Here is a 16,347-nt window from a genome sequence, read left to right on the forward strand (position 1 = left end):
ATTCCATGCATGTCTCGGTCCTCGCCACCATTCCCATCTCTCTCCTCTCTGCTGAGATTGGCAATGCAAAAACCGTAGTGCTCACCATCGCCCATCTGGCCAATCAGCTGCTCCCTGGCCAACCAGATGCTCCCTGGCCAACCAGACGCTCCCTGGCCACACCAGATACCCCCTGGCCAACCAGATGCTCCCTGCTCTCACGTGAACGCCTTTGCTTCATGTCATGACCTGCTGTCCTGCTACCAACAGGCTTTCAATTTATTTCCTGCTTACGGAAACACTGTCTAAAACATGACCACAAGTTTTAGAGTTTCTAAACAAGACTACAACCTGTTAGCTATGTTCAGTGTGTTTCCATTTCCTGCAGTCAGGGCACAGCCACCAGCTCGACACTGGCCATGGTAACATTACAGAGCTTACAGCTCTGGCGGGGAATGGCATAAGGTAGGGCAGCATTTCATAAGCAGGTGAGAAGATTATTACAACTCACCACTGCACGTTGCAAATGATTATGTTGTTATAAGAGATGGAAAGGGGCATGCTCAGAAAATGACATTGTTCCCTAAGAGGCAGGAACAAAAGTCGCAGCAAATCTAAGAAGCCCGAGTTGTATCTGTCTCAATCGTGTCTGAATAAACAGTTCCATCTGTCTTCAGTGTCTGTTACTAAATGCAGGTTAATTCCACTTAGCCTCTTTCAATATCTAATAAATTCAGGAGGCGTGCTGGGTGGCTTAATTCGATTAATTTAATTTTAGCCGAGCAAGTAGAGCATGGTGGCCACAATGTGAACGGGGGTCTGGGTTTAAATCTCGGCTGCCTCACTGCTAGCGTGGTGTACGCACTTCAGACGCTCTCCCTGCAAACACGGGATGGCTGTGCCCATGTGGACAGAATCACGTTGACGCTTAAAAGTTAATGCAGGCCTAGTGCTTAGTTAATATGGGTCCAGTGCTTAGTTAATATGGGTTCAGTGCTTAGTTAATACAGGTCCAGTGCTTAGTTAATATGGGTCTACTGTTTAGTTAATACAGGTATAGTGCTTAATTAATACAGGTCTAGTACTTAGTTAACACGGGTCTACTGCTTAGCTAATACAGGTCTAGTGCTTGGAAGCGTGCCCGGCGCATGGCAAGTGCGCAGTAACCATGAGACACCGTCACCGTCAGAGCAGCACACAACTCACTCTTATTCACCCCCAAACTCGGCTGAGGTGTACGAAGGTACGCCAACAAGATGATCTTGCCCCTTCATGGAGACCCCATTTCTAGCCCCTGAAACTTGACTGATTAAGCTTTTAAGCTCCACGACATATCTATTTTTAAAATCATTCTCTCCTATCGTGCATTTTTCTGCATTCATAAAGCCCTCCTCTCCCCCAGCGGCGGGATCCGTTCAGTTGGCCAGGTGCCGGAAGTTCAACTACTGTCTCTGTTTCTATAAATAGAATCATACAGCCATGATTTTTTTTTTAAATTAAATGGAAGAAAAAGACACGCAGTGAAATATAAAAGACCCTTTCCGGACCTTGATGCCATTGTCCCCCTCCCCCCCGCCGAGCCAGCCAACAGGACGTGTACCTCTGCATCGGCCGGAAGTCGTGTTTGCAAAGCGCATACAAGCACGTCCACTCTGCCTACCCCTGCCTCCTGCTCCTTCCTGTCCTTCACACCCCTTTGATGCGACACGCGTGCGACTCCTCATGCTCTTTAACTGCCTCATACGACTCCTGCGGCATCGCGTGCCGTGATTTATCTACGTATTCCCTGCTGCGCGGCCCTGCAGCTGTTTTTCAGTTACGTCTGTTAGGACAAATCAGCCCCCCAAGGATGGGAACTTCGTCGTCTTCAGAGTCACCCGTGTCCTCGTCATCATCGCTTCTGCTCCCGTGTCCCCAGAGCAGATTCCCAGACGGACTGTTGCCGGGTCAAGAGGTGTACAAGTTTAATTTTGATAAATAAGGACAAGTTGCCCTCCAAAGAGATAGTACGAATTGAATTTACAGGACTATATTGTTGTCGCGTGATTTGAGGAGTATAAATCATGCCTCCTTATCTAAATTTTAAGCTCCTTTTAAAGATGCAAAAGGATGGGACCCTGGCTGGAGTAGCTCAGTGGATTGAGTGTGGGCTGCGAACCAAAGTGTTGCAGGTTCGATTCCCAGTCAGGCCACATACCTGGGTTGCAGGCCATGACCCCCAGCAACCGCACATTGATGTTTCTCTCTCTCTTTCTCCCTCCCTTCCCTCTCTAAAAATAAATAAATAAAATCTTTAAAAAAAAGATGCGAAAGGATGTTTATACTCTATTTTGTATTCTCAATGAGACCTACCATTATTGTTTTGCAAGGAGTAAACAGGTGTTTGTCAAAAGGGTTTTGGATAATTAATATACCAGGATATAAAAAGGGCTTAATTCAGGAAAAGGAAAAAGCTGATAATTGCTTTAAGCAATATAAAAAAGAAGAAGAAGAAAGCAAAAATCCCAATTAACCAGAGCCCATAAACAGAAGGTTAAAAACATTTTTTGTGGGAAGAGGAAAGGGAATATATATATGTGTGTATAAATATATACACATACATATACATACACACACATACACATATATATATCCAGCATGCAAGGGTTTATTGCAGTGTCTGAATAGTAATAAAATTGAAGCTTTTATTTCTTGGATGCCCTCTATATTTAAAAAATTGTGTAGCAAGCTGTAACATGCGTAGCATTTTTAAATGAAACTGGCTATAAGTTACTTTGATTTCCAGAACTGTGGAAGGCGTTCACTTGAACTCTACAAATTTGTTAGCAAATCTGATTTGCAAAACCAAGTTTGGAAGAAAAGCTGTCCGTTCAAGCAACCAACAAAAAAGGCGACCCAGTGAAAACAATGAAAAGCTGTTCAGATTTCACTCCCAAGCCTGTGTGCAGCCAGAGGGTGGGGAGATGTCATCGTGGGGCTGAGCTGTTCCCTCCCCTGGGGACCCCCCCACCTCCCCACAGCCCCAGGGAGAGTCTGCTAAATTGCAATCCTTCTCCACGATGCCGCTCCCGCCCTGCAGAAATTCTAAAAACGACAGGCCTGGTCGTGGAATGAGGACTATCCCACACACCACCACTCCTCGTTCCAAAATTAGACTTCACCATAGACACTGATCTCCGAGGTGGCAAAAATAGCGGCTGCCCCAGGGAGCCCGGAGCTGTCCCTGCCGTGTCCGGGCAGCTCCGCCGGCAAGGCAGCTGGCAGCTGGTCCACCTGGTTCCACAGGGAGGCCTCCCCTGGTGCAGCCCGCCCCACCCTCGTCTAGCACCCCCTTCCAAGGAAATAATAGTGATGCACTGAGTTTCAAAAGCAAGAAGGTAGGGGAGAATCATGAGCTTGCGGTGCCAAAACTACCCAAAGAAATGGGATTTCCCGGAGCAGTGATTTTTTTAGGTATACTCTAAGTTGATATTTCTGAAAGATTTTCCGGGCAATTTGGAAACACTGAGACGGTTCTCAGCGGGGATACAACTCGCCCAGGGCCGAGGCACTCTGGCCGCAGGTAGAGGCTTAGGAACCAGAGACAACGACCCTGTGTTCTTGCCTCCGACAGTCAGGGGCTCTACGGCTGCAGGCAAGTGACTCGGCCACTCTGGGCACGTTTCCTCATCTACACGACAGGGACAGGGACTCTTCTCAGGCCAAGAGTCATGAATAATATTTCCTTGAATTGCAAGCCCCAGGGGAGCATGGGCCTCACCTGTCAATCACCAAGCTACCCCACAGCACGTAACGGCAGGGCACCTGACATCCTCCGGGAACGGTTTTGAACGAACAAATGAAGGAGAATAAACGAATGAGTCCACCTCGCACAGATACAGCGGTGACCAGGGAAAAGGCGAGGGCAGTGTCCTGCATATTGTAAGAGGCTTGATAAATCCCAGAGGCTACTATTACCAAACACCCTGGCATACAGCAGGTGCTCAATAAATACACGGTCATATTAGCAAAACACCATAGAGTAGGGAAAGTATCAAAAAGCTAGTACCAGAGCACTAAGTAAGTATGATCCCAGAAGACCACGTGGCGGGAAGACAGTAAGATGGCCCTGTGACCTTTTTGCCCCCGTGTCCTCACCCTCTGCGGCCCCTCCTCTGACTGTGGTTTGGATCCACAGACCATGACAGGGGCCGTGCCCAAAGCCTAAGCCCCCACAGTTGTTGACCTGAGGCTGTGGGCTCCAGGTAGGGGTACTCTTGATTGGTTTCCAGAGAAGCCAGGGATCTGAGTCTGTGCAGAACACCTCCCGGTCTGTACCAGTCACAGGCTCTGGGGTTCCCACGGGGACATCACTGGGGGGCCAGTACTCAGCTGACCGCAATGATAATACTTGCTGTTGTTATTATTATCCATCCCACGAGCCTCCTCTTTGTGACCTCTGGGGGGCAAGGTCGCAAGTCTGACCCATACCAATTCACTCAAGGCTGCAACTTGCAACTGGCATGGGTCCCACAGTGAGGGGTTCCGTCTGTAGCTGAGGTCAGCTCACAGTGGGTGAGGGCTTCCTAATAATGAGGCCAAGCCCAGAGGCTCACCCTCCACCGTCTTCCTCCATTTATGACCTTGACTGTCAGAGAGGCAGGCCAACAGTGGCCCAGGCACAGCTCCTACTTGAGAATACAGCCAGGTCCGTGTGGATCCATTTCCAGTAACCGGAAATCTCAAGACTGTAAACCCAGGGAGGGTGGCCAGTTTCATTGTTGTCATTTGATCGGTTTTAGCACGTTATCTCTTTTCTCCCCTGCTCAGAAATTGATTCAAGCACATTCCTTTGAAGCGTTTCACAATCCCCGGGTTAACTTCCTTGAGATTCAGATCCATTTTGAAGCAAACTCATTTCCATCTAAAATGGGCTGTTGTTGCTTTAAAATGGCATTTATTTTATCGAGCTCATTTTAGCATACAGCAAATGAAGAGCAAACAACGTTATTTTCCAGTTAAATTTGCAAGGGGATGATCTGAACAAATTACTCATAATTCTGATTAATTTTTAGTAGAAGTAATGAGAAGGTTGTAAATGGAAAACATGTTCGCGCAGAACCTGCCTTTTAAGCACACAACAATGTATGCTAATTGATGGCTTGATAAATAAGGAACCTTCGAAAAATCTCAGATGTTTGAAGGCATCTAATAGATAGCTACACAACCTTAATGCAATTACATGTTGCCCCATAAATTCAAAGTGACTTGAAGTCAACTTCACAGCTAGCAAGCTAATATCCATCCATCCATCCATCCATCCGTCCACCCATCCACCCAGTCAGCCAGTCTGCCAGCTATCTCTCCATCCACCCATTTATCTATCTCTATTGCAATATCCAGAATTGGTAAGCATATGGGGAAATGAATACCAAGTTTACATTAGTTCAAAAAGGACATTTCTAAATAATTGGGAAGGGAAATAAAAAAATATTTCACTAATTGTGAACATTGCATGAAATTTGAATAAAAGGTTTCTTTGGGGACACGGCCACGCTCATTTGGTGCCGTGTGACCTACGGTTGCTTCACCTGAGGCCTTGCAAGAGACCGTCTTCGTCCACAAAGCCTCCAGCTTCTACTCGCTGGCCCTTCACAGAAAGCTTTGCGGATTCCTGCTCTAAAACCCCAGGGCAGGACCCGCACAGGTCCCTGGGGAACAATCTAGGGCTGCGTTGGGGCGTATCACATTAATAACTGGCACGCTTTCCCCCTGTTGAACTCCAACCACCCCACATGCTCACACCACCGATCTTCAGCCTGCCCCAAGCCCAGCATGCCAACACGGCTCCTTCCAGATGGGCGGCTCTCCACACGCGTTTGCAGCCTCAGGCACGATTCGCATTGTTTAAGTGTTCTGCATTCCATCACGATTTTGTGGATTTATTCTTCTTAAAGAAGAAAGTCAGAAGTCATCATTCTCTGTGCAAGTCCCAGCTCCTCGCACCATGCAACGGACGGGGTAGGTGTCCCAAGAGTGCGTTTGTGGCTGCTCGTGTGTGTGTCTGTGTTTGTGGTGTCCCGATGTGTGGAAGGTGATGAAGATTTATCAGACAGAGAGGCAGATGCATGCCTATGGGCAACATGGGGTCTGAGGACATGTTTTCTTGGGCCCAAAAGCTGTGATGGTTTTGCTGTTGGTTTTAACCAGAATTCACTGCCAAGAGTTACAGGCTGGGAGACACTATACGCAGACTCAAATCCTTGGCTTCTCTGGGGGGGGAAAAAATCAAGAGATCCCCTACATGGAGCCCAGAGTCTCATGTCAACAGTTGTCAGCTCTTAGGCCTTTGACATTTCACTCCAGTGTCCCCCCTTCTCTCACTCACATGTTCTCTCCGACCCCCACTGGCAGTGGAAATCCCAACTTCTGATACTGCTATACATGTGTATCTCAGCCCTGGCTGGCGTAGCTCAGTGGATTGAGTGCGGGCTGCGAACCAAAGTGTCGCAGGTTCGATTCCCAGTCAGGCCACATGCCTGGGTTGCAGGCCATGACCCAGAGCAACTGGACATTGATGTTTCTCTCTCTTTCTCTCTCTTTCTCCCTCCCTTCCCTCTCTAAAAATAAATAAATAAAATCTTTTAAAAAAATGTGTATCTCCAGGCAGATAACCTACGTAGTTGTGTCTAAAGAGGTCCATGCACACCCAAATCAATATCAATGTAACACACTCCCTATAAGGGACTCAGCGATGACGTCTCCCCCAAATCCATACACTGAAATCTCCGCCTTTACATGAGGGGTATTAGAAGGTGGGGCCTTTGGGACGTGATTAGGTCCTGAGGGCACAGTGCCCTTACAAAAGGAGCCTCAAAGCAATCCCTCATCCCTTCAGGCACGGGAGACAGAGGTAAAAGACCACCAGGAAGTGGGCCGCCCAGGCACAGACTGTCCGAGCACCTTGATCTTGGACTCCCCAGCCTCTCCATGAGGAATGAGTGTCTGTGGCGTATAAACTATCTAGTCTAGGGTATTGGTTAGAGGGGCCCAAACGGATGAAGGCGCACACCTACAATCACTGAGGCACTAAGTAGACAAGGAGGTCACTGTGTTAGCAATTGGCCCCTTTGGGCCGCCCCAGGATGGCATTTAATCTGAGTCATCCACGGCGGAGGACAAGAGCGAAGGCCCTGCTCAAATAACGCCGGCGGAGGTTTGCCGCACACAGATCCCCAGGCTGCCCTGGCACGGTCCCCGCCGGGCCCCGAGGAGGAAATGCCGGACGTACCATGGAATTCTTCACGCTCTGCAGCAGGCGCTCATGCTGCTCGGCGATGGCCAGGGCAGCGGAGTGGACTTTCTGGTAGATGGCCTCCCCATCTCGTGTCTGAAAGATAAATAGCCCTTCGCCAGTCTCACACATCCTGCAAAAGCAAAGACAAAGAGCTTCTGAGAGTCCGCCCCCTGGAAGTTCCGTGGGCCCAGAGCCTAGTACGCCCCCCTCAGGAAACGAGACCCAGATCCCTTGTACGAGGTGAGGACACGCATGCCCATTTGCTAAACAAAGTTTAGGGGAGTCCAGTTTCCTGTGAATGGTTATTAATATGGGCCGGGAATCAAGGGGTATCCAGCCTGTTGGCATCTCTGGGCCACACTGGAAGAAGAGTTGTTTTGGGCCACACGTTAGATACACACACACACACACACACACACTCTAATTAAAAATGATGAGCAGAAAAAGAAAAGATGTTAAGTAACTATGATTTTGTGCTGGACCGCATTCATAGTCATTCTCAGCATCGTGCATTCCACAGGCCGTGGGTTGAACACGCCTGCAAGTGAGGGCTAACGCAATGCCGATTTTTTTTTGGTCAAGCCAAGTAAAAAAGTCTTTTTTTTTAAAAAAAAAAGCCATTTCTTGATTTTTAGCGTAATCCCCACACTCGGCTTTACCACTCTCGAAGAAGATGCCCGTTGTGACTGCTTTCCCCGCCCCAACCCCTCAGTCCAGGAATCGGAGACCCGTCAGCACCCCCGCCACTCCGCGCGGGGGCCCGAGGACTCTCGCACTCTGCTCTAACTCCCCTCGCAGACAGAGCTCGAAGGGTCCTCTCGTTTCCACAGTCATGGGCTGAGTGACACCCTAGCTCCCACTCCGTGTGATGAATCAAATGCAGGTAAGGATTCTTTTAATGACCATGACTGTGCTGCATTAATGTTGGGGACATAGGGGAGGTCTCCCTCGGGAAGCCCTGTGGGTTTATTGTCACTGCTCCGGATGACAGGGAAGGTCCCCTCCGACTCAGGCTGCTGAACCGGAACTGGATTCCATGAGTAAGGGGAGCCTGGCACACGCGATTAGGCAAGGGGCAAACACATGTGTTTTCATTGCTAGATATATTACATGTATACACACACACGATATATACTTACCCAATACATTTAATTACTCTAAATATTTTTAAAGGACATGGGCAAAATTATATGTGAGGATGTTTTTAAAGGTCTAATCGTGATATATACATATATCGACAGTACACTAAGAGGTTTTTTGCTTGTTTATTTTCAGGAACCTAATTCCTCTGAGGCGCAGTGCCACTCCACCATCTCAGCAGCTCTGGAAAACTGAATACCGGCCTCAGAGCCTGGGATTTGCTCACATCGGAAGAACCGCTTAGCGCAACACGGAAACCAAGCACATGTTTGACCCAAACCACTGTTAATTATTTTATCTGGCCCAGTCTGTGCAACTAATGCGGTAGAAATAGAAAGATTCCTCCCTATCCAGTTTCCCACAGTGGGCCCAATGCCACGGCCATAGGGCAGCTCTCAGCTCGTACAGAACGTGGTGTATGTGACCAGTCAAAACCTTCCTCGTTTGAATTTCACTAATATGGGCTGTGGGAGAAGAAAAAGAAAAAAAAAAGACGGCGCTTCCAGCGAGCTAACATAAAGAACCACCTCACGAGGCCACTCTAACCCAGTGAAGAACAAAAGCTAAGAACCAATGCCTTATAGTCAAGTCCTCTTTCTCTCCCGAGGGCTTCCTCCGGTGCTTCGACACCCACTGCTGTCCCCGCCTCACGGACGCCACCACACCAACTGGACACCTCGTTCTGCAAGGTCTGATGTTTTTTCTACCTCCTTTCCCCATCAAATATGGAAATGCAATTGGCAAAGAGGAGGGAGTGACCTCGATCGATTCTTTAGGAGGAAGAAGTGGCCTTCTGTTTTCCCTACGACCGAGGTGATCATTTGCTTCCTGACTTGTCCGCCACTCTTGGTTCCGCACACTCACACCAAGGATGGAGATACCTGTTCCCCAGAAACTGCGGTCGATGATCGCTCAGTACCACACCCTGCCACAGTGCTTCTCAACCTTGACAATCCAGTGGCTCCTGACGTGTTTGCAACTACAATCCACAGTAATAAATATAGTTTAGATTATGAGCCAGTATACCTATCTGGCTATTTATCTGTTATCAGCACCATGCTGGTGTTTTCTACTCTGTTTTATTTTCAACACTGGTAGAGAAATTCTCCATCTGTATGATGACCCGCTAGCTGGCAAGACCTCTTCTTTGATGATCACTCTTTGTTCCAGTGTCTGCTTTTGATAAACATAATGAATCTACACGCTTCCTTTAAAGACGGTTGGACCTCTACACTGTTACTGTGATCAAAAACAAAAGAAATCAAAACCATTGTAGCATCAAGGACTCTTCCTTAAAGTACACCGACAAGAGACCCCCACCCCCGCCTCCACCTGAGGATCTGGAAGACGCGCACACTCGCAGATATACACACTCACACTCAGACACACACACACACACAATACACACAACTGGCCACTTACAGAAAGGACCAGGGGTCACAGTCTCAAATCCAGCCAGGGCTCGGACACAGGTGAATGGACGCAGAGGCTCCGACACACTACAGGGCAGAGCGGACGGGGTGCGGCCACCGGACCAGCCGCCGGTCAGCCCCAGTCCGGCATTCATTCATTCACACGGGACACACGGGCCCAATGTGGCCACAGCTTCTGATTGTTTAAGAGAATTCAGAAAACCTGATTTTTATGTGAAATAACCGGAATCCTTAATGTTGGGAACTTACTTCATTTTTTCTTAAGCCGTGGGGGCCAAAATGCCCCCGGTAACCCAAGTGGCCAGAAGGTCGCTGGTTTGCGCTGAACAGAACAGCAGTGAGGCCCGTCGGCCATGCTGAGCAGAGGCTCGTGTCTCTCGGCGGGACAGCAGGGTCCAGGAAGGTGACAACGGACCTTAAATGCTGTCCCCCAAGTCTCTTCTAGCCCCAATCCAGGCGTCCTTTTATTCCATCCGCTCCGTCCCAATAGATCTGGGTGCTGTTTCATAAGCCACTTTAAATCCATTAAAAATGTTACTGCTCGCCTTTGTCAAAATAATACAATAGGCGAACTCCCCAAGGCTCATAAGAAGAAAGTAGGAGAGAAAGAAAAGAGGAAAGGAAGTGAAAAGAAAACACATCGCACAGGCTCATGGTCTTACGTAACCCAGTCCAGCAACACCTGCGTCTCGTCGCCGGAGGACACGGCGCGGGGCGAAGAGGTTCTAATGGTTCCCCTGCAACAGAACTGCAGATCCGCATTCTGATTTTCAGCGGTCTGGATGCCTTGCAGCCAGACATTTTCCTTGGACACTTTTCCAGCATCTAAAGTGGTCCCAAAGGCACCAGTACTCTTCCCTGATGGCCTCACTTGACCAGGGCCAGGGACTGAAACCCAGACCAGGTAAAACAGTGAGTTTAAGTTTGCCTTCTCCTGTGTCCTTTCTGAGAAGGGTGGATTCGGATAAAAAGAATGTTGTGCTCGTATCAATGCACTGAGAGTCCTGAATTTCCGAATCACGACTGCCTGAATGGTATGCCTGTCCCCCCCAAACCATGGATTGTGCGACTGGTGGAGAAGAAAATCAAGGGATCCAAAAATAATGAGGAATTCACTCATCCGTGCCCAGATGTATCGCAGCAACACGGAACGAGAGGCGGGACTTGGGCCCCAGACTGCCCTGCTGGACCGCCCCTTGCCGCCTTTGTGACCTGCTATTTAACCTCTCTAAGCCCGCATTTCTTCTGGAAAGAAAATGAAGTGACAGTCACTGTCCCCCCAGCTTTCCTGAAAGTTTTAGACACGACACATAGTGTGCACACAGCAAATCTTCACCCAACGTGCACTGCCACCATCCCACTGGGAGGAGATAACCCTATAGACAGAGCTTTTGCTCTGACTTCCTAGCAGCTTTTCCACCGGCGCCTAGAACAGGGCGTGGCCTCTGCTGGGCGCTCAGCGAATACCTGTAGCAGCGTGGTGACGTGGCAGGCAGCTGATGGAAACGGCGGAACTGGGCACTCGGCCCGGGCTTCTGTGAGCAAGTCTTATTTAAACGGAGGACTCACTGAGACCCCCCAGGAGCGGAATGGTTTGGAAGAGCAAACCTAGGAGAACCGTCCCAACAGAAGTACCGCACCCTGAACTCCTTGAGGGGGGACAGAGTCCAGGGCCGCCCGCCTGGTGGGGAGACGGCGGAGGTGGGGCGGCCTCGCTGTGCAGACTGCCGTCAACTGAGCGTGAGTGTTCAGGGGTACACGAGTCTTCACTATTTCAGAGTCACCGCCTGCACGCAATGGTCCCCAAAGGCACAGAGGCCCAGTTGTGGAAACTCTTTCTCTCTTCGCCAATCCCATCTCACACCAATGCATTTTGTTAGCAAAATACTAATAGGTTCAAATTATAAAAATCCAAAAACAAAAATGATCTCACGCTGGGCAGTGTTAATAAGTGACCTCATGGAGAAGTCAGTAAGCCGGCCAGCTCTGTTACCGCCTCACTCTGCAGACCTACTGCGAGCACGCGCGTGGGTGCGCACATTTGTCTGTTTAGAATGTTTGGACCCTGCTGAAAGCAGGATGAACCTGACACTCCACGAGCCTGTTTAAGGCACGCTTCTGCCCACCCCTGCAAAGTGGTTACGGAATCAATGCTGAATTTCCCATACGCAATTGCATGTTATAACTGAAGGAATGCAGTGCTGTCAGACCAACTTGAGGCAAATCAGGACAGCAGCTTGGGTGGGTGGAAACGAGGGCAAAGACGCAGCTGTGTTCAGGGGAAGGGGCTGAGAAGCGCAGACGGGCAGCGACCGAACAGTGGTGAGGCTGTACAGCACAGCTCAGGGGGTGTCGTCAATATGTTGTCATAACTAGGTACGGGGCCAGGTGGGTGCTGGACTTACTGGGGGTATCGCCTCGCAAATTATGTGAATGTCTCACCACTAGGCTGTGCACCTGAAACTAATACAAAATAATACCAAATGTAAACTGCAATTGCAAAATATTAAAGAAAGACATGGCCTTTTCTTTGTGGTGGCCACAGTGTGCTTGGTTAGACAGATCTACGTACATGAGCAGCTTCAAGAATAATACCACGGTGGCACCGGTCAAGGGGCAACTAAGCAAGAAAGCGTATAGTTAGGAAGAGAGGTGGGTGTCAGCCTTAGGCGAGGAAAAGAAAATCGGGAAGCCCCAAACCTGAGAGGAACCAATCAGAAGCTCCTGGCAGAGGACACAAAATCAGGAGCAAAGACTTTAGAGTACGTACATTCCTTTGTCTGTGAGGGTGAGGTGAACAGATGTGGGGACCCCTCCCCCACCTGTGGCTATAACGATGCCAAAGACCCTATGGCAACAAAACGCACACAGAGAAACACAAAATGGAGTAATTGAGAGGCTTAAACACAGGGAAGCCAGTGGCTCCATCTGGAAGAAAAATCTGGGGCAGGGTCTGTTAGGAGCTTATAGTACAGAACAGGGGTTTCTCTGGCTTCTGTGTTAACCATCTCAGTGTTGATGTGGTCAGATTGTTCTTCACTGCGGGGACAGTCCCGGGCACAGCAGGATGTTTAGTGGCATCTCCGGTCTCTACTCGCTGGGTACCAAAATTGTCTGCAGACACTGAGCCATGGCCCCTGTCCCTCTTCCCGGCGATACCCTTCCTTCCCGAATTGCTCCTCTGACCGCCGAAAGCAAGGGCGTGAGGGAGAAGATGACTTCGGCTTCAGTGGTGCAGAGGTTATACGCACAAGGCAGCTCCTGGGTTGGGGGAACTGTTGCTTCCCCAAGAGTGTGCTCTGGTCCAGGTCAAGAGTCCATCCCGCTCTGTTCCAGCCATTGGCATCATTGCTTGGTTGATCTCAACTTGAGACAAGGTGGCAGTCTGACGCTGCTAGTGCGGTGTGTGTGTGTGTGTGTGTGTGTGTGTGTGTGTGTGACAGCTTCGCTGTGACCAGCACGGGGTGAGGAACAAGCAGGGGCTGGCCCTTTGGGAACATCAGCCATTCAACTACAATTTCCACTTGCTTGTCATATCTCTGTGCTACCTATTTAGTACTTACTTAATCAACCAACATTTCCCCCCTCCAACAAAGGTATTGTAAACGGAACCATCAATTCCATACCCTAAGCCACTTTGCGCTGACGTTCATTAAAAGCAGGCATTGAAATGGATGTAATGCAAACAAAATAATGTTATTAAATCACCTGGGTCTTCCTGTTAAAGATCTGAGCTGGAAGAGTGTTCGATCCTTAGGGAATCGGGTCAATTAGAAAGTGTTTAGAAAATGTGTTAAAACAGGCTGGCACCCACAGAAATGTTTCGCTACGGTTCGATCAAAGGGAGCAGAAAGGTAATTGAAAAGAACGTGACTATCACCTCACCGTGAGAGCCACATGTATTTAACACCACGCCTCTGCGACCTGAAGTCGCCCCCCCACCCCGGGCGCAGGTGCCGTTCCTGGAGCCCTGCTCCGGGTGGTGTGGGAGACGGGTGTGGGAGACGGGGAGTCTCCACCGCTTCCCTTGCACACTCAAATCGTGACCTTGCGCACGTTCCTTGACCTCTGGGAGTTTCAGAGCCCTCGTGTTTCACATGTAATGAGACCACGCAAACCTCACAGGGTGACGGGAAGCAGTGTTTTATACTTAGCAAAGGATCTGACACCAATCAGCATTTCACGAGGATTTCTGTCGTTGTTGTTGTAACCCTTTCGATGTCAAGGCCGACGAGGACGGGGGTGCTCGGGGAAAACCCGCGAAGGAGGCACAGCCGCATCTCAGCCTCGAAGGAAGTGTGGGCGCCCACATCCCAGCACAAAACGGAGAAGCAGGGTGAGGTGCGTGAGGGCGGAAGGCATGCGGCCGCGGAGGGTGCGGCTCAGGGCAGGGCGCGGGAAAACAGAATCATGGGGACCTGCTCCTCGAAAACGAAAATGTACGTTCAGACTCTCTTCAAGAAAAGAAGCCGTTTTCATTAAATAAAACTATGCAAAAAAAAAGTGGGTGTTCTGTCCTCCAGCTCCTGTGAAGTATTCTGTGTGTGTTCAGGACGTGAGCAACACCTTCTAACTAGGACATAAAGCTTATTCGCCAAGGGAGCAGGAGAAAGATCAAGGTCCCAGTCCGTCCTGGGCATTGTCACATGCTGCAGATCCGTCCTCGGTGCCACCAGGCCTCCTGACCGCGTTCCCCTTCCCCTGGAATGTGTACGGAGCCCACCAACAGCACTCTTTGGCTACAAATCCAACCCCTGATAGGTGTGCAGGTTTGTGGGAACAAATGATCCCAAGTCATAGAATACGGCGAGTATGAGAGAGAGTAGCAGTTGGTTAATTGTGTCTGTTCTTAATCACCTGACATGCAAAGTCCAGGAAAGGTCACGCTTTCGTTCCTTTTTTGCATCTCAGCGAGGCCCTGACCTAGGGCCAAGTGCCCGTCCGGGAAGCATCTTTACCCCCTCCTCCTGCCGCAGCCGTTTGTGAACCGTGGGTTGGAAGGAAGTGCTTCGCGCAGCTTCCAAACCCAAACGCAGTACCTGCCTTCACTAACCCCGACGGAACCAGCAGCCAGTTCGTCAGAGGGGAGCGGCCGCAGCGGCCTTGAAGGCGACATGCCCACCCACTGGGGCCAGCTCATCCTCACTCCGGGCTGCACCCTTTTGCCCCTTTTCTCATGGCTTTAGCAGCTCCTAGAGGATCATGAACAGCGCCCCTTTGGTTTGCCTGGGGTTCTTGGGCTAGCCACACAGTGACAGTGTGATTTAGGGCGGACCTGGGGACCCACATCCGCCGTGTGGGCATCAGCAAATCCATCACGCACATGTGTGACGGAGCCCGGGTGACAACTCTGAGCCCTGGGCCGGGGAGAGCTTCTCTGGTTGGCGACGGTCTGAGAGAACGTCCCCCAGCGAGGTGAGGAGGGGACCACTGTCCTGACCCCACAGGGGCTCTGTGCCGGCTCCTTCTCTGCCCTCCACCTCACGTTCCTCCTCCCCAGCTATGTCCTGCACGGTTTCAGCTTTCAGTGAGCTCTGTGGTCCCTTCAGCAAATTATTCAACCTCAGGCGGTTGTGGGGACCCCTGGAAGGTCTTGGGAATGGTTGCTATGAACTCTGTAGGTGCCCACCACTAGCAGCACCCATTGGCTACGCACCTGACCAAGACTAAAAGCCAAAACATGTTTACAACGGCCTCCAGCCCGGCCACGGCCCGACGGGGCATGTCCCCCTTCTCCTCCATCACGTCCCCCTCGCTGGCTCTGCGCCAGGCACGCCGGCCTCTGGCTCTCCTTTGCGAGCTCCAGGTATAATACCTGCCCCTCCACACCTAGGCCCAGCCGCCATCCCCTGCGGGAACGCCCTGCCCCCACACTCCCGCACGGCCCCTCCCTCCCGCCTTTTAGGTCTCTGCTCACACGTGTCTGACCCAGCAAAGCCAGCCCTGCTCGTCCTGCTGAAAGCCGTGCCCCTCCTTCCGCACCTCCTGTCCAACGGCTTTCCTCCTCGCTGCGGGACTTACACAGCCTACATCTATTTTCCTTTTTTAAATGGTTTTTCTCATCTGTAATGTCTCCTGTCCCCTAGAGAGCGAGTTTCACAATGAGCACACCTGGATGTTTGATTCCCTGCTACATGTGCAGGGCTTGGTACCGCACCTGGCTACTAGAATGCACTCTGGGAATATTCGGTGGGAGAAGGAATGACCCACTTTTACGAGACTCCGGGTTCCCAGAATCCTGAGGACTGTCACATGAAAAGTGGTGGGTGCCGCCCCACCTGCACGAGAGCCGTCGGCTGCGACAAGACGGCCACACCACACAAACAGGTACGAGTGCGTGAAAAGGTGCCCAGCGCTTCTGACCCCCAGGGGAATCAGAACCATGGGGAGCTATCCCGTCACACCCATTGGAACGGTGACTGAAGAGAAGACGAGAGAGGACAGTGGGGCAAAGACGTGGGGAGAGGGAGACCCCAGGGCACTGTTGGTGGGCGTGTCCATTGGTGCCGCCTCGGAGGA

The 16,347-nt window shown here is 50.4% G+C and overlaps 1 protein-coding gene across 2 annotated transcripts in view; it reads right to left on the reverse strand.

Moving 5' to 3' along the window:
• The window catches only part of DOK5 (docking protein 5), a 126,200-nt gene that overhangs the window by 18,506 nt on the left and 91,347 nt on the right, over positions 1 to 16,347 (reverse strand). For both annotated transcript variants that reach the window (XM_045833217.1, XM_045833216.1), the window contains one exon: positions 7,250 to 7,385. In XM_045833217.1, coding sequence (XP_045689173.1) covers positions 7,250 to 7,385 — 136 coding nt within the window. The remainder of the gene's footprint in view (positions 1 to 7,249; positions 7,386 to 16,347) is intronic.

This window comes from Phyllostomus hastatus, unplaced genomic scaffold (genome assembly GCF_019186645.2).
Source record: "Phyllostomus hastatus isolate PE091 unplaced genomic scaffold, TTU_PhHast_1.1 phas_contig_17, whole genome shotgun sequence".
Classification (NCBI taxonomy): Eukaryota; Metazoa; Chordata; class Mammalia; order Chiroptera; family Phyllostomidae; genus Phyllostomus; species Phyllostomus hastatus.